Source organism: Erythrolamprus reginae, chromosome 5 (assembly GCF_031021105.1).
Source record: "Erythrolamprus reginae isolate rEryReg1 chromosome 5, rEryReg1.hap1, whole genome shotgun sequence".
Taxonomy (NCBI): Eukaryota; Metazoa; Chordata; class Lepidosauria; order Squamata; family Dipsadidae; genus Erythrolamprus; species Erythrolamprus reginae.
Window position 1 is genome coordinate 39167619 of NC_091954.1, and position 24958 is coordinate 39192576.

At 38.8% G+C, this 24958-nt stretch overlaps 1 protein-coding gene across 1 annotated transcript; it reads right to left on the bottom strand.

Moving 5' to 3' along the window:
- Positions 1 to 14250: 14250 nt before the first annotated feature.
- VENTX (VENT homeobox) lies at positions 14251 to 16890 on the bottom strand. The gene is given in 4 exon segments (XM_070753980.1): positions 14251 to 14670; positions 15042 to 15277; positions 16495 to 16774; positions 16777 to 16890. Coding segments are annotated over 4 exon segments (951 nt in total). The 3' UTR covers positions 14251 to 14349.
- Between the last annotated feature and the right edge of the window lie 8068 nt (positions 16891 to 24958).

Below are 24958 nucleotides of genomic sequence, written 5' to 3' on the forward strand. Positions count from 1 at the left end.
TCTTGGAGGTTTATCTGTGTCCTTAGCAGCGGTAGGATTCAAAATGTTTTACTACCTATTCTGTGGGCATGCCTTGATGGGCATGGCAGGGGAAGGATACTGCAAAATCCCTATTTCCTCCTTATCAGCTGGGGCTCAAGTGTTTCCCAGCCTCAGCAATTTTAAGATGTGAGGGCATGAACTGTCTGTGGAATTCTGGGAATTGAAGTCCTCGTATCTTGAAGTTTGCAAAGGTTGGGAAACATAGAACCAGTCCGTTCTTGTTTGTCAACACAGAATTCACTCAGTAACAAGTATTGAAAGAGGTAACCCTTTCCCTAGCTTAAAAGAGGCTTGTATGTAAGGCTGTTTCCTTTGCGGATAACTAGATTCCAAAACTGCAAACAAACTTGATATCAAAAAGGGCTTTTGTCAAACAGAAAGAGGTTTGAAAATACAGGTTATCCCATTCGTACTATCCTTAGGAGGTTCTCCCCTCCCCCAAGAGTTTCAAACTGGAAATAGATTACAAGAAACAAAATGCTGGATAAAATAGCCCTTTGTATTTAGTTACCAGTGTGAATCAAGTTGGTCCTGGGTCAATGCAGGTCAATTACCATTAGATCTCTGAGTCCAGAGGTCTTCAAACTTGGCAACTTTAAGACTTGTGGACTTAAAGATGCCAGGTTGGGGACTCCTGTCCTAATCCTGCTAACTATTGGATCTGGAAGATCTGGTGGTAAATATTCCCCTTGGGTCATTTCCCCCTCCTTCTTTTTTATAAAAAAATTGAATTTTAAAAACAAAAACAAAACACAAAGCAACAAAGACATCAAATTTAATATGAATTTACATTTACAGTACATTTCTTCGGTCTCCCCCTTTTAAACAATTATTCTAATTCCTTTTTTCCTTCTATCCAGTTATAAAGTTTCCCCCATATGGTGTAATGTTCTTTTCCTTGCTTATTCTGTAATTCTAATGTAAGTTTATTCAGTTTTGCAGAGTCTAATATTTTCCTAATCACCATATCATCGGCTGGTATGTTTTCTTTTTTCCAATTTTGTGTGAAAACCAATCTTGCTGCTATTAATATGTGTGTGTTTAAGTAGTAATTTGCCTTTTTGTGTTGTCCCCCTCATTCTAACCCTATCTCAGTCCTTTCATAAAAATAGGTCCAGCAAAGGTTCAACAGGTAAATCTTTCCTGGTAGTTATGTTTTTGTGCCAGGAAAAGTGGGGGGTTTTCTTGCCCGCTTCCTCCCCCATCACCACTTCCTGCAAGGCCATAAGGCACACTGAGAGAAGCTATTGTTCCTTTTTAGAGAATAACCTTCCAATCAATTGCCTGCAGAGGTTGTAAAAAAACAGAGAGAGAGAGAGAGAGGACCAGGCGCCAACTGTCTGCTGGGATTCTCAGCTACTTCATGGCTGAGCTTTGCTGATCAAAGGAATCGGGAGTAAGGCAGCTCCCACCCCATTCCCTCCAGACTCTCATTGTCCTCAGACTTTGCATGGAGATAATAAAGTTCCTTCTCTCTCCCTCCAAAGCTTCATTTAAGATCACACATCATTATCTGCTCAGAGGGGCAGTTTCCCTTTTAAGTATCAACCCTGGGTAAATTGATGGCTGTTTGTAACACTCGCTGCCTCTTTGGAAATGCTAACAAGTTTATTTAGCTGACCCTTTGATGTCATGATCCCTGCTATTAGGTGGTCAATTAGGCATCAACCAGATTAACCAGGTTAAAAAAAAACGTTTGTTTTGAAGCACCCCATGAGCACTAACCTGTCCCCTGTCTTGCCTCCTTTCTCTGGCAAAAAAAAGTAGAAGTGGTAGAAGATAGGGGCACTTTGTCCCACGAAAGGACTGGACAACGCAGAGACCTATGTTGTCAGGGCATAACTAGATGCCCTGCCCCATCCCATCACCTTTACAATTACACTTATTCCTATTTTTTGCACCAATTAGGATTCCTGAGCTCACCCATTTTCCTCCTGGTTTGGAAAATTAAAGCACAGTGAGGGGGATTTGCTTTGAAGGGGTAATAAGATTGGAGGGGAGGGGGTTAAAATGAAGAGAGTCAATCTAAATCTCATTAGCTTCTGCCTGAGATCAGAGTGTCAAAAAGCCAGCATGATAAAATACTCTGGGAAGAGATTTGTAAACTATTTTTTTTCGATATGCACACAAGGGACTACTTTTCTGATCTCTCAGAAGTCAGAACTGAAGGAAAACCAATTGCTGCCAACCTGCTTCCATTGAGAACCTGTATACTGCATGAGTCAAAAAGAGGGCTGTGAAAATATTTACTGACCCCTCGCAGCCTGAACATAAACTGTTTCAACTCCTACCATCAAAATGCCACTACAGAGCACGACATGCCAAGACAGTTATGTACAGGAAAGTTTTTTTCCTGAACCCAGGGGTGGGCTACTGTCCAGACGTGGGGGAGGGAGAGAGACAATACAGGGGGGTAGTGAAAATGGAGCTCCACCCCAGAGTGCCCAATTTGCACTGAAATATGTTGAAAGAAAATGCAGGGCGTCCTGAATAAGCCACACCCATAGTGCGGTAGTAAAAAGTTTGGTAGCCCTTCACTGCCCGAACCCCATCACTCTGCTAAACAAATAATTCCCTCAACAGTGTCAAACTATTTACTAAGTCTACACTACTATTACAACTAGTTTTTTCTCATCATTCCTATCATCCATTTCCACCCACTCATGACTGTATGACTGTAACTTATTGCTTAAGATCCTTAAGATTTTTATTAATATTGATTGTTTTCCTATTGCTCATTTGACCCCTATGACAATCATTAAGTGTTGCACCGAAGACAAATTCCTTGTGTGTGCAACTACACTTGGCCAATAAAGAATTCTATTCTATTCTCTGGCACCAGAACCAAAGGATAATTCCAGTATTGGAGAAGCTGCCACAAAGAGGAGTGGGAGGTTAATTTATTTTTCCAAAGCTGGTAGGACAAGAAACAATGGATGGAAACAAATCAAGGAGAGAAGCAACCTGGAATTGAGGAGAAACGTCCTAACAGTAAGGACAATTAACCAGTGGAACAGTTTTCCTTTAGACATTGTGGGTGCTTCATCACTGAAGGTTTTTAAGAAGAGACTGGACAGCCACATGTCTGAAATGATATAGGATCTCCTGCTTGAGCAGGGATTGGACTAGAAGACCTCCATAGGTCCCGTCCAGTTCTATTCTGATTAATGTTTATGACGTGGCTTCACTGATGGTGGCTTGGTGGGGTTTGCAGGATTGCTGCTGTTTAACTACTCAAGTCAATCGCCCAGTTTTCTGCAAATGTTTTTCCCTTGCAGTTGACTTCAGAATTTCTCTGATGGCTTGCAAGTTATTTTGACCATGCTTTTTGATCTTACGTTGTGGCTGGAAGAATGTTTCATTTCATGGTGATGGAGATTTAGCTGTTGCTTTTTATTTCATCCTGAACTAATTAAGCATCCCAATGGTAAGCCATAAGTTAAGGTCATCTTGAAATTCTCCATTCCAACATGCAGAAGTAAGAGTACTCTAGTATCTAAAATGTCCCAGAGTAAAGCATTCTCTACTTTTCTATTGATCCGTCTATTCTCAATTCCCTGTATGAAAGATACCATAGACAACTCCTTGTAGATGGGCGGCATATAAATTCAATTAATAAATAAATAATAAATTAATAAATTAATAAATGGAGAGTGAAAATGGCTCTTTCAACTTTTTAGCTTCACTGCGTAATGGTTTTTTTGAAGGTCCACCTGATGTTTATCCACACGCTAGCAGTAGGTTGCCATTGATTCGGCCTGGTTCTAAGAACCAGTAGCAGTGGCAGGAGGCTCCGCCCATCTTCCCAGGATGCGTCTGTGCATGCACAGAAGTGTTGCACATGTGTGTGTGTATGCGCAAACCAGTAGTGAAAGGTTTTAGAACCCACTGCTGCCACACATCTATGTATGCCACTCATGCCATCTATGTATATGATGACTGAAATGTTCTGGTCATTATGAATGTGATAGATGTGAAGGGGTCCCACTCTTTGGCCTTTGTGGTTCATTCGGTGCTTCTTCGATTTTTCCATATTTTACCATTTGAGCAGTGCAGAACATTGCAGCACAGTCTTGAGACTGTCCTTTTTCTGTCTGTTCCTTTTGCCACTCCTTTTCACAACCGGCTGTCCCTTGACAACTTCCCTTCCTTTTCCTATGTTGTTGCCTCCATGCTGAAGCCAAATGGATGAGATCCAGATCCTCCCCCCACCCCCAATTTTCCAGTTTCCAATTACGCAAGGGCTGCCTATTAATACTTAAAAGTCTCCCCAGCTCCTTGGAGAAGGGGAAGGGGTTTTCCCAGTTAATAGATAGTTAATTGCTCATCAAAGGAAGTGATAATATATGTCAATTAGGCGTAATGACTTGTAGGGTGAGAACTCCCCAGTTAACACTGGATCTAAAATGGTTTCACAAGGCTATGGCACAGCTCCAAGGTTGGCTCCAGTGTGTCTGCTAACATCAGGATTTGGCTTAAAAAAGCTCAACTCCCTGCTGGTTTGTCTGGCCAAATGGTAACAAAAAGCTACTCATTCAGGAAGACCCAAGTCAAGGATTGCACCCTTCTATTCCACTCACGGCCATCTTCTTTTCTTGGGTCTTGGTTTGATGCAGTTCTACAGCTGCTGATACAGTTCTACAGAGGAATCATTGAGTCTGTCATCTGCACTTCTATAACTGTCTGGTTCAGTCCTGCAACCCAACAAGACCAACACAGACTTCAAAGGATAATCAGAATCTCAGAAAAAACAATTGCTGCCAACCTGCCTTCCATTGAGGACCTGCACAAGTCAAAAAGAGGGCCATGAAAATATTTACTGACCCCTCACATCCTTGAAACAATGTTTCAACTCCTACCCTCAAAATATTGCTACAGAGCACTGCACACCAAGACAACTTAGACATAAGAAAGTTTTTCCCGAATGCCATCACTCTGCTAAACAAATAATTCCCTCAATATTGTCAAACTATTTACTAAGTCTGCACTACTATTGCTACTAGTTTTTCTCTTGATCATTTCTATCACTCATTCCCTCCCACTTAAGACTGTATGACTGTAACTGTATCTTTAAGATTTTTATTAATATTGATTGTTTCTTCATTGCTTATTTGACCCCTCTGACAATCATTAAGTGTTATACCTCATGATTCTTGACAAATGTATATTTTCTTTTATGTGCACTGAGAGCATGTGCACCAAGACAAATTCCTTGTGTGTCCAATCACACTTGGCCAATAAAGAATTCTATTATATTACACTTGATCTTTTCTATTATGAAGTCATGTTAATCACTGCTCTATGACAGTAAAGGATTGATTTGCTTGATTGACGGACAACCCAAGCAGCCTGCTTGACTTCACAGTATTTCTAAGGGGGGTTCTTTGGTCAAGGGGCAATCACAGATGGAGAGAACGGGCAGCTGTTCAGGAAGCATATCTAAATGTAAATGACATGCCATGCTTTCATTCTGAGTGTTAGGTGTCATTTCGTTTGGGAAGCTTTTATCTCACTCTCCCAAATCAAATCAATCTTTATTACTGCCATTAACCAGCACAAAGCATCTACAACAATAGGTCTTAAGTGAAACTAAAAGGATTAAAAGAAATGATAGAGAGAGGAGGCATAAAACAGTCACTTTAACTCTAAAACAATAAAGGGCTTACAATGTAAAGAGGTTGCATAAAGAAGCAAGCCAATTCTAAATTTAAAGCTAAGAATAAGCCATATCCAGCAGGCTGCAATCAAAACAAGTTTGAATAGTTTTAATCATTGTGTGCCTAATTTAAATGGAGCCTGAACATGTCATATATTGAGTCAGGGATGATGTGAGATATCCAAAACTGTATATATTGTTGGGTGGTAAAAACTTGCAACATTACTGAGAAGTGAAGTAACTGCACTTGGTTGCTAAAAATTAACAATAGAATGGGAATAGAATGTCCAGGGGTGGGCTACTGCCCGGATGGTGGGGGGGGGCTGTAGTAAAGTAATGAAAATGGAGCTCCACCCCAAAGCACCCAATTTGCACTGAAATATGTTTAAAGAAAATGCAGGGCATCCTACACAAGCCACGGTGGTGTTGCTCTAAGTCAGTGTTTCCCAATCTTGGCAACTTGAAAATGTCTGGATTTCAACTCCCAGAATTTCCCAGCCAGAATTTCCTGGCTAGGGAATTCTGTGAGTTGAAGTCCAGATGTCTTCAAGTTACCAAAGTTGGGAAACACTGCTGTAAGTGAAAGAACTTCAGTAAGATAAGATCCACATGGCTAATAGATAAAAGGGATGGATGATTTAAGTCTGACACTATCTGACATGATCTAGAGGTTAAAGCTACTGCCTTACAGTCAGATTCCCCAGGTTCAAATCCTGGTAAGGGTATGGCTAGCTGATGAGAGCAAAATGGCTTGAAATAGATCCTTTTCATTATCAGCAAAAAGATGTTACACATATAGAATATAATTTGTTGGCTATAAAAATTTAACTGCCTTGGATATGGCCCCTGGAGGGGTCAAGAGGCAAAAAGGAAGCAGGATGCTCCCTCCCATATTTATTTGTTTGTTTGTTTGTTTGTTTGTTTGTTTGTTTACTTACTTACTTACTTACTTACTTACTTACTTACTTACTTACTTACTTACTTACTTACTTACTTATTGGATTTCTATGCCACCCCTCTCTGTGGACTTGGGCAGCTCACAACATATAATACCCAGTATACAATATCTTGGATCCAATTAATTAATTAATAATCTAAACCCCCAAATGTATAAAAAACAGTCATTCCATTCACTCAACATTCTCTCAACACATTCATTGGCCAGGGGGCAAAGATCTAATGGCCCCAGGCCTGACGGCATAAATGAGTCTTCAGACTCTTAGGGAAGGCAAGGAGGGTGGGCGCAGTATGAATCTCTGGGGGGAGCTGATTCCAGAGGGCTGGGGCCCCCACAGAGAAGGCTCTCCCACTAGGCCCCGCCAAACGACATTGTATGGTTGACGGAACCTGGAGGAGGCCGACTCTGTGGGACCTGACCAGTTGCTGGAATTCATGCGGCAGAAGGCAGTCTCGGAAGTATACCAGGGTGATTTGACAGAAAAAAATACACATACATACATACAGTATATACATACAGAGAGAGAGAGAGAGAGAGAGAGATACATCTATAGACATACATACAGTATATAACATTACTATAGTAGTAGGTAGGTATAGTATAGACTTTCATATACTATACCCATCAGCCTCCAGAGGTGATGTATTTCGATTCCTGGGGAGGAGCTAAAGTCTCCTAGAGCCAGAGGCTACCAGGCTAGAAAAAAATGCAGTGAATTAAATATCCCCTTTGAGTTCTTTCAACTTTGAAAGCATTTGAGGAATTGGCTTTGGGGAAATGCATCTGTTAATCTGGTTGACCAGAAATTTAGAATGTAGTCCCACATTGTTGCCCTAGTAAGGAACTTTAACACGAAGCTGGAGGCTGCAATTTCTTTATCTTTCTCATCAATTTCAAGATTTTCTCTTTTTCTCATGTTTCCTCAGTCTCCCAGGAAATACATTAGGGAATTAATAGTTCCCTTTTACTTTAACACTTTCCATCTCTATTCAACGATAGGGGAACATCAATAGGGATGGGTCACTGGATGAATGGCTGGGTGGATGGACTGAAAAAGTTAAGATGCATGTCTAAGTTGACACAATTGCCAGTTCTCATAGCATTGACTTGAAAATCAGAGACTGAAAATATGAATAACCCATCGCAGAGGAAGTCCATCCATAGGGAAGTTGGTGGATCTATTTAAAAGACATTCAAGCCTTTATGGCAGATGTCTCCAAACTTGGCAATTTTAAGGCATACGGACTTCAACTCCCAGAATACTCCAGCTGGCTAAAGAATTCTGGGAGTTGAAGTCTTAAGGTTGCCATGTTTGAAGACCCTTCCTCTAGGGCAGAGGTAGGCAAAGTTGGCTCTTCAATGACATGTGGACCTCAACTCCCAGAATTCCTGAGCTAGCATGATTGGCTCATGAATTCTGGGAGTTGAAGTCCACAAATTATAGAAGAGCCCGCTTTGCCAACCCCTGCTCTAGGGGAATAGCTTAATTCAAAATTGTCAAGTTACACCTTTCAAATATCGTTGAGCAACATGTAAGCTTTCAGAAAACAACCTAGTCTTTTTGTAAAAGGAATAGTAGCGAAATCATCTTAATATGAATTGGTTTGACTGGTTCTTCTCCATCAATTATAAGTAGTAATTGTACCTTGGCCCTACAGAGGAGGAAATTGAGCACGGTAGCATATTCACAAAAAGCAAAAAGCTTGCCTAATTTCTAGGTTAATATGAGCACCGAGAATTAGTAATCAACATAAACTGGGATGGCATAATAATGTGAGCTAAAATACAGTGTTTCACTCTAACCATTTTTCTATAACAGGTCTGAACCTGTATCAATTTTTTTGGCTCAGAGCTGTATCTATCATTCATAACGGATGGCTTCCAAATATGGGCTATAATAAGTAGGTCTTATTGGCAAAGACACGAGTGAATTCAATTTATGATATTCTTCATGTTTTTTCCTCTCTACTTTTCTTTCATCTTTGCTGACCTTTCTCACCTCTTCCTTTCCTGTTTTCAGTTCAAGATTTGGGATCTTAGCTTGTTTAAGACCATTTGTCATATGTCCTAAAGGTAAAACAACTGAGTGAAGCATCCTGGGGCAGTTTCAAGGTGTCACATTTGAATGAAGTTATCTGATGAAGGAAAAGGATTTAGAAAAGCAAGATGTGCGGGGTTATTAATGCCATTTACAAATGTCATTTGTATTTGATTTATTTCTTCTGAAGGTAGGTATGTAAGTTCCCTCAACCCTATTGCATAATTTGTTTCAATTGATTTGGAAGTGTCTTTGTGCTTTGATTGCATTACAATGGAGACCAAAGATTGCTTAAATTGCCTTCACTAAAGGAAGAAGATATCCCGCCCCATGAAATTTTATATGGTCCTTCCTAAATCCACTTCTGAACATTTTTCAGCACTTCAGATAATCCATAAAATATTTCAATCAACCATTTGTCTAACCTGAATTCATTGCCTGTAGGTACTTAGAAGTACCTCTTATCTTCAGCCTGTATTCAGATATGATGTGAGTAACCTGTTGGTATTTACTTTACAATCAACCAAGATTTATATCTTACAATTTCTCTTTTATGTCATCATAGATAAAAGAAGATAGCTTGAGCTCAGCCTGAAAAAAGAAGAGAAAACCCTCTTAATCTGACTGATAAGCCTGACTTCTATTGCTAAGTGTTTTTTTCTTTTTCTTTTTGCATTTGTCTGCTCCAAGGTTCCAAATTTCAATTTCTTCATTCTTTGGATCAAAAGATTGACCATCAGTGTCATCTTGTAATTCTTTCATATCAAGAGTGGAGTCTCCATTCTTTGAGGAGCTGAAAGCTTCCTTTCATTGCTGTTGTCTACTCTACAACATGCCATTGCTATAGATAGGGGTCATTCTTGTGTATCAAGGATAGACAATATATCATTTTCTAGTTTGTTTGTTTTTTACTTCAGCCCTCATCAGTGTCAACAGGCAGAGCTAATGACAGGAATTTGTTGAGATGTTTGTCAACATGCTAGAAGACAACAGTTTTAGAAGTGCATTATTGGTATGTGGAAAGTAAACTTCAAAAATATAGTGTGTTTCTGTCACTGATGGTCCTTCTAGTATGAATTGTATATATCAGATTTCTGTTCCAAATACTGTATTGAAATATTACAATGTTGAATATATTCTCCGCCCCCCCCTCTCTCTCTTTGTGGTTAAAAATCAAGAGATGGTATGCAATTATCATAGTTTTGTTAGTTAAAAACCAAATAATAATATCCACATTGTATTAGCAATTCCATTATATTAAGAAGACCCAATCCCAAAAGTTTATTCCATTTGTAAAAGTTGGCAAAGAAAGCATGGAAGCTTTTCCATTTTTGTAGAACCCTTTAGAAGTAATACAGTGTTCCCTCGAGTTTCGCGGGTTCAAACTTACTTTGGGAGTTTTTTTCTATACCACGTTTTTTCCTGCCCGATGACGTCATACATCATCGCCAAACTAATAATCGAGGGAACACTGTAGATCATTACAGACGACTTGGAAAATTACTGGATTCATTTGGACACATTAGGATTTTCTAAATCATTATGGTTTTTTTCCCTTCTCTTTTTCTTAGACATTATCATGACTTCTTTTTGATTTTCAGGTTTACTCCTGCCCAATTAAATAGTTGTTTCTAGAACCCCATTGATCATCTGATCTATTACTCTCCATATCAAGGTATTACCTTTAATTGTTCCTTGCTCTTATGCCTGACTCTAGTAAAATCTGAAAAACTACCTGGAATGTGTAATAACCTACATGCCATTTTGGCCATCTAGCATGCTGCATAGAAGCGAAGTATATATACTGTACTCTATAATACCAGTATGTAGGTGTATGGAATTGTACTTAATTTAAGGAATACAGGATGCAGGCTGAATTGGTTGTCATGGGTGAGAGCAGCTCAAGCACTACGTATTTATGTTAAGCCTTCTTAAAAATTAAATGCAATTGGAAAAAGGCAATGCCTGTTCAATTCCTATTTTAAAGTAGGCTTTGTGTGTGTTTGTAATGTGAATGTATGTGATTATATGGGCCATAGTTTAGCCCAGAACTGAATGGAATAATTTTGGGGGAAACCGTTATTTTTCAATTCCAATTCCCAGGCAGAAGAACAAAACCAGTGAAGGGCTACCAAAATTTTTACTACCACACTGTGGCCGTGGCTTATGCAGAGCGCCCTGCATTTTATTTCAACATCTTTCAGTGCAAATTGGGTGCTCTGGGGTGGATCTCCATTTTCACTACCCCACTGCATCCCCCCCTTGTCCAGGCAGTAGCCCACCCCTGAACAAAACCCAAATGTATCCAGAACATTTTATCAAAAGATGAAAACCAGTGAATGACTAATGCAGTTCAAATAAAAATAGATTTTTTTTATTACGTGGAAATCAACCTCATGAAATAATGAAAGTGAAATTCCAACATATAGTCCAACCCTGAGTTCATATGTATCTTTTATTCAACATTTATTTGTTTAAAAGTGTTAATTATCTGTATTTAGCCCATGATATTAAACCAAAGCAGAGCAATCACCATATTCTTCCCCCTTGAACATATTTTCAAGATTCAAAATGAAATGACTGTTTTAAAGCCACTTTATTTTAAAGTGCTCATGTTTTATCATTAGGTGGCTGACTTCCATGTAATTTTTTTTTTAAAGGCTAAAAGCTGAGTCAAAGCTTGGTAGCATTTTAATATCATGGAAGGACCAAAATTGTTAGTGGTAATAATACACAGTATATCATTGCAATTATTGTTTATTTTATTTATTTATTTATTGGATTTATTTGCCACCCCACTCCGGGGAGGGGGGGTAGAGGTAGTAGAATGAAATGCATTACATTTTTATCCTGACCCTGCCAATTCTTTGTGCTGGCAAGGGTATTATTGGAACAACTCACCTATAAAAATGAAGAACAATCTTTTCCCCAAGATAAAAAATAGTAAACTCCTAAGAGAATTGGCAGAGAGTCTGGTGTAGTGGTTAAAGGCATTGAATTAAAGTCAAAAGAACAATGAGTTCTAGTCCAACCTTAACACAGAGCTAGTCATTCTCAGCCCTAGGAAGAAGGTAAAGCCCCTTCCCAAACATTGCCAAAAACAGTTTGCATGGAATTGTCCAAAGCTGATTCATAGAAACTCATTTACATTTAAGGGAATTGGCAGGGATAAACAAACTTGATCAATAAATAACATGCATTGCACGGGAAGTCCTCAACTTACAACAGTTCATTTAGGGACTGTTCAAAGTTACAACAGCACTGAAAAAACTTGACTTACGGTTTTTATTTTCACTGTTACAGCCATTGCCACATCTCCATGGTTGCCTGATCAAAATCCAGATGCTTGGCAACTGGTTCATATTTAAGAAGATTTCAGTGTCCTGGGTCACGTGATCCCTTTCTGAGAACTTCTGACAAGCAAAGTCAATGGGGAAGTCAGATTCACTTCACAACCATTATTGCTAACTTAATAATAAGCAATTTATTTAACAACAGTGGCAAGAAAAGTTGTGAAATGGGGCAAAATTCACTTAGTAAATGTTTTGCTTAGCAACAAACATTTTGGGCTGAATTGTGGTCATATGTCAAGGACTAACTGTGCAACCTATGACTTTTATCTCTATATCTCCCCCTTTTTTCCTATTTTTCCCAGAAATCTATTTTAAACTTATGATTGACCAATACAAATATAGAATAGAATAGAATAGAATGGAATAGAATAGAATTCTTTATTGGCCAAGTGTGATTGGACACATAAGGAATTTGTCTTTGGTGCATATGCTCTCAGTGCACATAAAAGAAAATATAGATTTGTCAAGAAACATGTATTAAGTCAATATGTGAGAAGAGTAGGTTTGACTAGCAGGTATTTGGGGGAGGGAAGGTTTAAAATAATAATGCTACATACTATATATTTATATATTTGTCTTAAGAGTATTTACACACACACACACACACACACACACACACACACACACACACATATATATATATATATATATATATATATATATATATATATGTGTGTGTGTGTGTGTGTGTGTGTGTGTGTTTGTTTTAAAATCATGGTTTTGTGCCTAGATGGTATTCAAGACAACGAACAAAAATTATCAGAAAGCCAAATTGGATTAGAAACAATGAAAAACACCACAAATTAGTTTAACATGGAAAATCTGGCTAAAGTAAAGACATTTGACTTATTTTCTAAAAGGAGAATAGAAGAATTGGATACAGTTTTTGTGGGAATTGATTTTATAGCTTGAAATAATTCCAAGAAAGAAGAGAGTAGAGTTATTTTGAAAGGAGTTTTGCCTTGCTATGCAGATCGATATTTTTGAGTTATCTGGCACCCAAATATAACATTAGGGGGGGTGTAAAAATGTATTATCTCAGCTTCACTAACTCAGCTCTAGTTTATCACAGCTCTGACTTAGAAACTACAGCTGTAACAAGTATTATCCCAATAATCATATGGCTGAGCAAATAAAGCACACAATATTACAATCATACTTCTCTCTCCATGCCATCTGATGGTTGCATAGATACAAACCCAAATGGTTTCCCTACAGATCCCTGAGGAAAAAAATATAGTTCATTGAGCACTTACGCTGCATGTAGATTTAAATTGCAGCATTTTCACAGAAGGCTGAAAAAGTTTATGCTTTAAAACTTGAAGAGAGGCTGTCAGGATCACAATGATCACATTATTTTCAGCATCTTTTCAATAGATTATTATTATTATTATTATTTATTAGATTTGTATGCCGCCCCTCTCCATAGACTCCCAAATTAACAATACTTAACAATAAATTAAGCTTTGTAGATGTATATATACTGCTCAAAAAATAAAGGGAACACTCAAATAACACATCCTAGATCTGAATGAGTGAAATATTTTCATTGAATACTTTGTTCTGCACAAAGTTGAATGTGCACAACAGCATGTGATATTGTCATCAGTGTTGCTTCCTAAGTGGACAGTTTGATTTCACAGAAGGTTGAATTACTTGGAGTTATATTGTGTTGTTTAAGTGTTCCTTTTATTTTTTTTCCAGCAGTGTATATATTCATTATATATTCATTCATAATGTGTGTATATATATTCATTATGTAATATGAATATATAATGAATATATTACTTGCCAACATAGGCAATTTGTTATTGGTTGTGAATAAGGGCCATATTTTTACAGAATTAAACATAACTTGTTTCTTATTGCTTCTGCAGTGTTAAAAACACATGGCTTGTAACTTGCATATGATGTCCTTATTGCACAACTTTTATTACAAATGATTCATTAACTCCTTATCAAGGATAAGCTAATTTGAGAAACCCAGTTAAGATCAGTTTACCCCCCACAATAGCTGCCTTTGATGCATCCAGAAAAAAAATATTTGTTGTCTGTATCCTTCCAGATTAAGTTCTCATTTGTATGACAATCAAAGAGCCTCAAGATCTTGTTGAAGCTATTAGGAATACTGCACACGTTGTCTTTGCATACACTTTCCCATTCACTCAATATGTAAATCTCTGTGCAAAAAAATAGTTCTTCCCAGCATATCTGTCCAGGACCAAAATTTTCTACAGCTCTTGATAATCACTTGATGAAAAAAAATTAGTGCAAATTGACTGTTACTGGTCATTACAATCCTTCATAGAGTCATGAACACTGTTCTTGGGTCCTGGTATCCCACAAAATAGGGAATAGGCATTGGCCAGATAGCACCTGGCTGTCCTCCAGAAGTGTTTCTGGGATCCAGGTTGGGAGGGGCCACTGGAGGGAAAGGAATGCCAGAAGAATCCCTCCTGGTGAAATTCTGTTGAGGTGGTGAAAAAACATAGGACAAGGGACCACTTTGAGGTCCAAAAGGAAGGTGACCATAAAATGGCACACCATGGAAGGATGAGTCTGGCCTCATCTCCTGCAGCTGACGCTTCAGTTTCATCCGTCGGTTCTGGAACCACGTCTTGATCTGCAGAAATAGAAAGAAAGGAGAGGTCCTTTATCACAGCACTTAAGCCCAATAAAATAAATCTACCTACAAAAGAAGCAGTTGCAACACTGGTTAAAAGTTCAGTTCATACCCATCTGAATGAAGGTCCTGCTAAATTGGCTTAATCTATCTTAAAGCCCAAACCTCGGTCCTTAAACCTTGTTGAAAACCCCCATTTCCAGATCTCTTTTCCCTTTCCACTGAAAGGGTGAGAGGCCAAGAAATTCTGGAAAAATTGCATTAGGGTCAGAATGCTGTTGAGAGGGCCACAGAATATGGGAAGATTTCCTTTCTTACATCTTGGAAATAGAATTGCTTCCCCCTCCCAAATCCCCAATTTTTTTCCTTACCTGGACTTCAGAGAGTTGCATTTTGCTGGCCAATTTGCGCCTTTCCGCCGCTCCCAAGTATTTGTGTCGCTTGAAGGAACTCTCCAGGGTGCTGATCTGTTCCAAGCTGAAAGCGGTGCGCAAACGCCGCGTATTCGCGTTTCGGTTTCCACCGTCGTCTGGAGTTTGGCACTCGGAGAAGTTTCCTTCGCCGTCGGACCCGCACTCCGTCGTGCTCCACGGCATTTTGGAAGCAGCTATAACCATTCCGAAGGAAAATAGGGGTCAAAGTGGGGCAAACCGTTCCCCGTTTTTCCTTTCCCAAGAAGAAAAGGTGGCTGGGTTCCCCGATCTATTGCCTAAAAATGAACTGGGTTGCAACCCTCCCCAGATAGAGACCGGCCTATGACGTCGCTTGACAAATAATGGAAATTACAGACCCACGAATCTGACGGAGGAAAATTGGAAAAGCGCATTTCAGAAACGTTTACATATTTTAAAAAAATATGGAAAGGCAGCGTTCACGAACGTGGCGTGACGAGGACCTAAGCATGCCCAACTCCTTCATACAATTTAGAACCTATTCAGATTTATTATCTTGGGATGGGAAATAAATGGAACTACCATTATTATTATTATTATTATTATTATTATTATTATTATTATTATTATCATAATCATCATTATCAAGTCTTTAACTTTGCCCATTCCTATCTCTGAAAGCTCAAAGAGAGACTCCCAGCCTCCAGTTTCACTCCTCTTCCGCTTAGGTTGCCCTCTAGTAAGCCTAGAAGGGAGGAAATTTTCTAATAAGCCCAAAATCAGGCAACTTCTTCTCTGAAAGAAGGCAAGGCTCGAAGGCTGAAACACATCACTCGGCTCCTCTCTCTCTCCCCCTCCCTCCCTCCCTCCCTCCCCTATACTAGTATATATCTATAGTAGTATATATCTATACTAATCTCCCTTCATTTTCAATTCAGCAAAAATATGTTACACACACAGACAGACAGATAGATAAGATAAAGAGGGGGGGGAAACCGAGTGACATGCTTCAGCCTTCGAGCCTTGCCTTCTTTCAGAGAAGAAGTTGCCTGATTTGGGGCAGAAAATTCATTCATTCATTTTAATTAAAACGCCGGGACTCTCCACCTTGGGTAGAGGTCTTACTCTGGACTAAAATCCAATTGCCCTAAGACTAATGAAAACTGCCTGCCATGCTTCCAGAGGGAGCGACGCAGAATTGGAGCACCCAACCGCCGCTCTCTGTCTCGCGTTCTCTGCGTTCTCGTTCTCTACCGCCTGATTTAAAACACCGAAGTCTATGTCTTAGCCAGTCCTGCACCCTCGGCCCGTTTTAAGCTCCCGATGCCTCCGTCGATGAGTCCCGGGGCTCTTCCTCCGTTCTAGCCCGATCCTTTACGGCAAAAAAGAATCCAGAGCAAGGAAATCCCACCCGCGATCTACACTAGAATACCTGTGGACGAGGAGGGCGGCTTACTCTTCTGGAGCGAAGGGCGAGGCCCCGGAGGCGGCTCTTGCGAACTGAGGACCAGCTTGATCTCACTCGGGATCTTCTCTCTGGCCGGAGAATCCTCCTGTTGGTGGGCCCGGCCGCCTTCAGATGGGGCGGCCTCCTTGGCTTCTGGCCAGTTGTGGCCGTGCTTGCTATTGCTGCTGCTGGGCTGGCTGCTTTGAGAGAGCCATTCCACGGAGAAGGGAGCCTTGGTCATGGCGCGCTGGCTTGGGGCTGTGTGTGTCCAGGCTGGGCGTGCCCGCCCTCGTCCCTTCCCTTATGAGCCGCAGCCCCGAGGCAAGCGCCGCTGGAGTAAACAAACATCAAAGGGGCAGATAAGCGCCGTCTAATTATCATCGGGCCTCCCCCGACAAAAGAGGCTGTTCACACATTTTCCAAAAGGCGGCCGGGCCTGGCTCCAAGGTGTCTGCCGAGGGCTCAGGTCGCTCGGTGGGTTTAAGCGATTTACAGGCCCCGCCATATCCTTCGCAGCTCGGTCTCAAGCCCAAGCGATTGCAGCCCCCCCCCCACCTCCCGGCTTTTATGGGAGGGGGGTGGCTTCAAAAGGCCATCGGGGACAGTAAATAGTCGCCTAGCTCAAGAGGAGATTTGGTTGGGGCCGATTGTCTTCACATCCACATTTCGCAACCTTTTAGCTTGCTTTAAGGAGTTTTATGGAACGGGGAGCATGATTACCTTCCACCACAAACCTGGTGTCTTGGCCTTAAAAGAGCTGTCAAACCAATTTGGTGGGTTTGGAGACAACACACACACACAGGGTGGTGATGGCAGAGTGACTGCCTGTGGCCCTGAGGTCATTGGAAATGGTTTTACAGAGCTTTTCTCTGTTCCTCTTGGTCCTCAGTTCACTTCAAGCTTGGCTTCCCCTTCCCTCCACATGTAAACTATCTGGAGTTAGATGGAGCCAATGTCAGCCCCCTCCCCCCCCTTGATGTTCTGTCTTTCTTCTTCCCAACTAACAATGGTAATTTATTACTTAATAAATAGAATAGAAGAGAACAGAATTATTTTATTGGTGAAGTGTGATTGGACACACAAGGAATTTGTCTTGGTGCATATGCTCTCAGTGTACACAAAAGAAAATATAAATTTGTCAAGAATCATGAGTTACACCACCTAATGATTGTCATAGGAGTCAAATAAGCAATGAGGAAACAATCAATATCAATAAAAATCTTAAGGATACAAGCAAAAAGTTACAGTCATACAGAAGACTATCATAACTCACATAAATCACACAAGTCACAGTCATATAGAAGACTATCGTAACATATCATGAATAAGACATACATACACTATCATAAAGAAGATAGGAGCTGTAGTAATTCTCTATCACTCCTTTCTCAGAGGACTTCAGCAGCATCTGTGGCTGCTGCTTTGGATTTGATCATCACAAATGGCTTGTGAGAGAGGGGAACTGTCAAAAGAGATTGCCTGTGGGTCACCTGTATATATATTTGGCTGAATTACTGGACAGGCTAGTAGTCCAATTATAGAGACATGGAGAGAGGTTGAAAAATCATCTTAATTCACACATTTGGAAGGAGATGAAACTGGGTCAATTGATTGGTTTGTACTACTATTTCCACCATAGGAGAAAATATATAGGTCCCCCCCCCCCCTCATGCCTTTATCTTATCCTCCGGATCAGTATAAATATTTGTAAGAATAACTTTTAAAATTAAAACTCTACAACAAATCCTTTGAGTGCAGCATAAGTGACAGACTTCATTTAATAAGAAATTATTTCCTATGTCCTCAAAAGCTGGATTGAAGTGCTATGTTTCTTACACTGATTCATTATATAAAACAGGATACAAGCTTTTGAATTGGGGATGTTAAAAAAATGAAAGAAGTGGTGCTGGAGGTGAATGCAACCAGTGTTCGAGGTACATTTGCACACTCAATTATTGTATTACTTTAAAGCTGAATGTGGAACAATGTATGATTTTTTTCTATCAAGTGCAGAGATACCTTTCAGAAAGACTTTCCAAATCCTCCCCCCCCCCAATTTTTGAAACACAAATTCCAAATCAAGAAGTTTCAAGCCAGATCTGTGTGTGTGTGGTAGTTTTTTGGAAATGCATAAAATCCACTCATTATACACAAACATATGGCTTTTGGTGGCCTCAAACCATGCCTAATTCTGAATTAGCTCACATAAGGTAAGTTTGTTTTAGCTACTCCTGGTTATTTGGTGAAATATGTGTTTAATTAATGCATGAAAACATAAACATATAATAAGTCTGTCAATTATAATGGTGATTTATTTATTAAATTTATTTATTTATTAAATTTGTATGCCACCCCTCTCCACAGACTCGGGGTGGATTTATGCTTGTAACATGTGTGTGTATATATATATATACACACATATATATCACTCTTATGGATAGCCAGTGTAGTTCTTACAGAAATTAACTGTACTTCTTATTGGAAATTAACCATGGAGAAAAGGAACCTAGAACTAAGGAGTAAATTCTTAAACTGAGAGCAAGCTTGCTTTCAGAAGTGTGGGTGCTCTATCACTGGAAGCTTTCAAAAAGAGTCTGGACAAACATTTGTCTGAAATGTTATAGGATAGTGATGGCGAACCTTTTTTCCCTCAGGTACCGAAAGAGCATGGACGCACGCTGTTGCACATGTGCAAGTGCCCACACCCATAATTCAATGCTTGGGGAGGGTGGAAAGAGCTTTCCCCATCCACCAGAGGCCCTCTGGAGGCCTGTTTTCCATCTTCTAGAGGGCCCAGTAGGCTCGTGTTTCACCCTCCCCAGGTTCCAAAGCCTTCCCTGGACCTGGGGGAGGGTAAAAATGCCCTCCTCCATCACCCCAGATACTCCGGAAGCAAAAATGCCCTCCCAGAGCCTTTGTGTGAGCTACGAGTCAGATGGCCGACACACACATGCACGTTGAAGCTGAGCTAAGGCAACGGCTCGCATGCCAGCAGATATGGCTCCGTGTGCCACCTGTGGCACCCGTGCCATAGATTCACCATCACTGGTATAGGATCTCCTGCTTGAGCAAGGGGTTGGAGTAGAAGATTGTCAAGTCCCCTTCCAACTCTGTTATTCTATGTTCTATGTTATGGGTGTTTGATTTGGATCAGAGAAAACTAGAACATTTGCATGCAATTACAAAACCTATTGGATAGCCGAACATATAACCCCCCCTAGCATATCTCATAAAGTAGTAATCATAGAGATATAATTAGGGACACCTCCTTCCATAAACTGTCAGAGAAAATGCAAGATATAAACTAATTCATAAAAGAATGTCCAGCAGAAACTAAACATGAAACAAATCAGAGGTCAGATACTGTGTGAAGATCAGTAATATCAAATCCAATGATGCGGGTCACTTTTTGCAATGCTCAATGTTAGAAGGAAATTGTTGATGTGCTACTTTTCTTGTTCTCCTGCCCTGCACCTTCAACCACCAGAAGTTTATTCTATACCCTGCACTGTAATAATGGGAGTAACAGTAACATCACGTTGTGGATTTTCTAAAACAAGTGTCAAAACCAACACTTGAGCACCATAAAGTGCTGCAGAAAGCATTTTTCTTCACTTCCAACAATATTCCCACAAGCTATTCCCCATCGCAAAGTTGTTTTTTCCTTGGAAAAAGGACATAGTTCGATGCTATATGTCCTCTTTCAACAAGGAAGTTCCCATTCAGACCCCTAGAATATTTTCCCCCAATCTTTTTTCCTATCCTTCCAAATGCTTTAGAATTACAATTTAGCATAATTGTTATTCCAATACAATTGGAAATAATAGCACAGAGAAAGCTATGTGCATTCTTCAGGATAGAGGGATCAAGAAGAGATTTAATGGATGACCTTAACTAATTTGAAATTCAAAACAAAGTCAGAGTCATTCAGAAAAACTTAAGATTGGAAAGTATAGTGGGATGGGAAATTCTCCAAAAGAAGGAATTCCAAATTACTTTTGTTTTATTGTTAAAGGAAGAATACAGACATAACCTTACTTGGTGATAAAAAGGCTGCTTCTTAAGGTCCTTTGTTGTCTATTCAGAATACATCATAAAGATAACAAATAACTTAATTTTGTTTTGCATGCTTTCAACTGATTATTCGTAAATTAGTATGATACAAATAGGAACTGCATTAGTAAAATATTTCTGAATCTCCAGGTAGAAAACCTGGATCTTTACAGTGAATTTTTTTGTTCATTTTTTCAACAAGGAGAGCATCTATGAGTGGTTCCTGTAGCTAGATGTGTTGGGGCTCCTGGAATGCTTACCTTCTTGGTCTTGGCAAACTTGAGAGCAAGATCAATAATACCAGTAGCCAAGTTTAATGGCTACATTAACCTAGAGACAAAGGTGCTTTGTGCAGATGTGGATTTTGAATGTTGGATTGCCATCTCTTCCCTCTCTGCTGCAATACAAATGAAAGAAGACTAGACTTGTCATGATCATCTTAACACCATTCATCTGATTAGAAAGGAATTTTCCCTTCAGGTTATGCACTATGGATCACATCAATGGATTCTGCTTGGGAGTTTTCCAGAATAGATGAGTTTCACAAGCGTGGAAATTTAGTTTTTGTGTAGGGGCTGTTTTTCTCTTGGGCAAGATTAATTGGAGACCTTTTTTGGGTAAAGATTTCTTTATTTTTTCACTACAATCACATATGCAAAATAATATACCATCAATCTTGAAATACATTACAATGATTTTTTTAAAAAAATTCGGTATACATAATCCATCCAATGCTGCCTCCTTTACATTTGACATCTGGACAAAAATAATTACTCAAATTTCTTATATGTATATAAAAAGCTATTAACTAATATAATTTTTAGACTGCTTCTTTTCTAATCACATCTAATCATTTATGCCATAGTGCAACAATCTTCTCCATATATCCTTAATATCAATTTCATGTATATTTCTAACTATTACTTTTATGATAGTTGCCCTTTAACAAAGAAAAGAAAGAAACAAAAATTCCCAATCATGTCAACTAGATCCTAATTTTTTTCTAACTGCTACAAAGATCAAGTGTATCAATTCAAGGGGGAGGAAGAAAAAAGAAAAAAAATCTGAATAGTTTGTCACATATGTACCAATTAGCCTAATTAATAATAATTCCTTTTAGTAAGTAAATAAAAAATAAAAAATTTAAAAAGGAGAAGAAGAAAGAGAAAGAGAAAATCATAAAGAAGAAAGAAAAGAAAGAAAAACCCTTTTCCCCTGGAGACTTTTTAAAGCACTTTTCTCATCCCCACCCCACTCCACCAAAGAAGAACTCATCTGAGTTGAATGTGGCAATATCATTTATGGCCAACTTTCTCTGTAGTAACATATCTTTCTGCCTAAGTGGTCCAATTATCTCTACTCCTATATACAAGATGGTGATCTTGGTGCTGCAAAATGCTGGTTAATTCTTTATCTAGATTTCCTGGTTGTTATACTTGATAGGGGCACTTGCAGTAAAATAATAGAAATTGCATAAGAGCTCCCAAGAAGGAGCACGCGAGCAATAAGTAACAAAAAACATTTGGAATACTGTGTTCAGTTCTGGTGACCTCACCTACAAAAAGATATTGATCAAATTGAATGGGTCCAAAGAAGGGGTACAAAAATGGTGGAAGGTCTTAAGCATAAAACTTTTCAGGAAAGACGTAATGAACTCAATCTGTATAGTCTGGAGGAACAAAGGGAAAGGGAGACATGATCGAAACATTTAAATATGATTGGTTCTTTAAATTGGGGGTTTTTAGATTATTTTTAATATTAGATTTGTTTACATTGTTGTTAGCTGCCCCGAGTCTGCGGAGAGGGGCGGCATACAAATCTGATTAATAAATAATAATAAAATAAAGGGTTAAATAAGGTTCAGGAGGGAAGTGTATTTAATAGGAAGAACAAGGGGGAACAATCTGAGGTTAGTTGGGGGAAAGATCAGAAGCAATGTGAGAAAATATTATTTTACTGAAAGAGTAGTAGATGCTTGGAACAAACTTCCAGGAGATGTGGTTGGTAAATCTACAGTAACTGAATTTAAACATGCCTGGGATAAACATATATCCATCCTAAGATAAAATACAGGAAATAGTATAAGGGCAGACTAGATGGACCATGAGGTCTTTTTCTGCCATCAATCTTCTATGTTTCTATGTTCAATTCAACGCAAACATTGTTTCTTCTGTTTAATATTTTTGGGTTTAAAAAAAACATTTGTCACATAAAGACAGAAAATATTTTATGTGGTAACTGTTCTGGACTTATATAACAGTGTCCAACACCTTACATGCATTACCTTTGCCTAAAGAACTATTTAGATCAAATGATGAGGTTGAGAAATATTGATTTTAGACCACTGGAGTGCCATTTAATAAATTTCCTGAATCTCCTTCGTTTTCTATTGTCAAGTAAACATTAATAATGTAATGATACGTAGCATGATTTTTTAAAGTGAGAGAAGATGGACATTTAGTATCTAAGGGATTTTTGTTGAGGTTTTCCTTTTTTTTTACTAAATCATGGAGATGGTAACAATTTTTCAGAAAAACTAAGCACAGGTAGTGGCTAAAATGCAATACTGCAAGTGGTGTTTTTTCTTAGTACAGGAGCCAAGTAATCTTTATACAAATAGTCCTTGACTTAAAACAGTTCATTTAGTGGCCATTCAAAGTTACAAAGGCAGTGAGAAAAGTGACTCATGTACCAGGGAAGAGTTATATGATTTTTTCCCCTGTTGAATAACCCTGGTATACCCAAATAAGGGAGAGAGAGCATACTGCTTCCTTTTTGCCTCTTGGCCCCTCCAGAGGCCATATCCAAGGCAGTTAAAGTTTTATAGCCAACAAACTATATTCCATATGTGTAACATATTTTGCTGATAATGAAAAGGAAGGGAGACTAGATATAGATCTATTTCTATACTTACTGGGATTTGAACCTGGGATTTTTGCTTTTTCCAAAATTTAACTTACAAAATATATTCTATAAGTTACACATATATAGTTTGTCGGCTATAAAAATTTAATTGCCCGGGATATGGCCTCGGGAGGGGCTGAGTCAAAAAGAAAGCAATATACTCGCTCCCATATTTGGGTATACCAGGGCGATTCGACAGGGAAAAAAAATATAACTCTTCCCTGATACAAGCTGAGAGGAGGAGAATCTGTGGTCTAGAGGTTAAAGCTACTGCCTTACACTCCCCAAGTTCAAATCCTGGTAAGGGTATGGCTAGCTGGTGAGAGCAAAATAGCTTGAATAGATCTATACTAATCTCCCTTCCTTTTCATTATCAGCAAAAATATGGTACAATTATAATATGTTGTATAATATACACAATTTAAATTATACATACGCACAAACATAATTTAAAATGTATAAAATAAATTGTATAACTAAATAGTTATTAACACGTGGCATAAGCCTTTGATCTCTAAGACTTTAGGGTGCCTATTTCTTCAGTAAATTATGGCATTATTTTGAAACATAGCCAGATCTCATTCTCAAAGGTGGGACCTGATGGCTAAGTTATAAATAGACCCGATTTAACACTGGAGATGTATTATATCTAATCCTGTACCATCCCATGTTGGTCCCAAGGACAAACAGTGTTCACTCAATAATTATATACCGTATATTGACTTTCAGCCAATTAATTTTATTAATGTGTTAGATTAGATAATTAGATCTTAGATAAGCAAAGGCAATTGAGATGTAACCAAACTAAACTTGCTTTAAAATAAATGCTAAGAGGGCAATTTTTCTAGCATATTTAACTAGTGGAGGAGTTGCTGAGGATCTATACGTCATTCCATAGATTGAGAGTGTCAAACCTGTGGCACTCCAAAGAAGATTGTTAAGATTGACAACCTGGCTAGGATCTTCAGAGTCTCAACTCCTTCTGTAAAGTCATTCCTTTCAGACAACTTCGCCTTTGCTTCCTTGGATTTAATAAATATAAAGTCTCTAGAATCGATAGGAATATAAATGCCTTACTTTATTTTATTTTTTTTGGTAGATTTATTTTAACAGTGGAATAGCAGGATACGTTTTATTGCAGAGTTTGATGTATGTTTATAACTTCTTCAAAATAGCAACTAATAAAGAATAATGAAGGTGGCACTTTAAAAGACTAATAGAGATGTATTAAATTTTCACCCAAAAAAAGCTTAAACAGCAATACATTTGTTAACTTATAAGCAGAATCCTCCCATTCTCCCTCCCCCCCCTCTGTATAGTATTTGTGTTTGATGAAACTGAGTCTCCCTTTATCCCTGAGGGATATTTTCCAAAACTACAATCATAGGTTTTGAGTGCCACCTTCTGGAAAAATAAGCAATTACAAAGAAAAAGAATGCTGTATCTGATACAGCTATCATCATTCCTAAGTAACTTTCAAAATTAGAAAGAG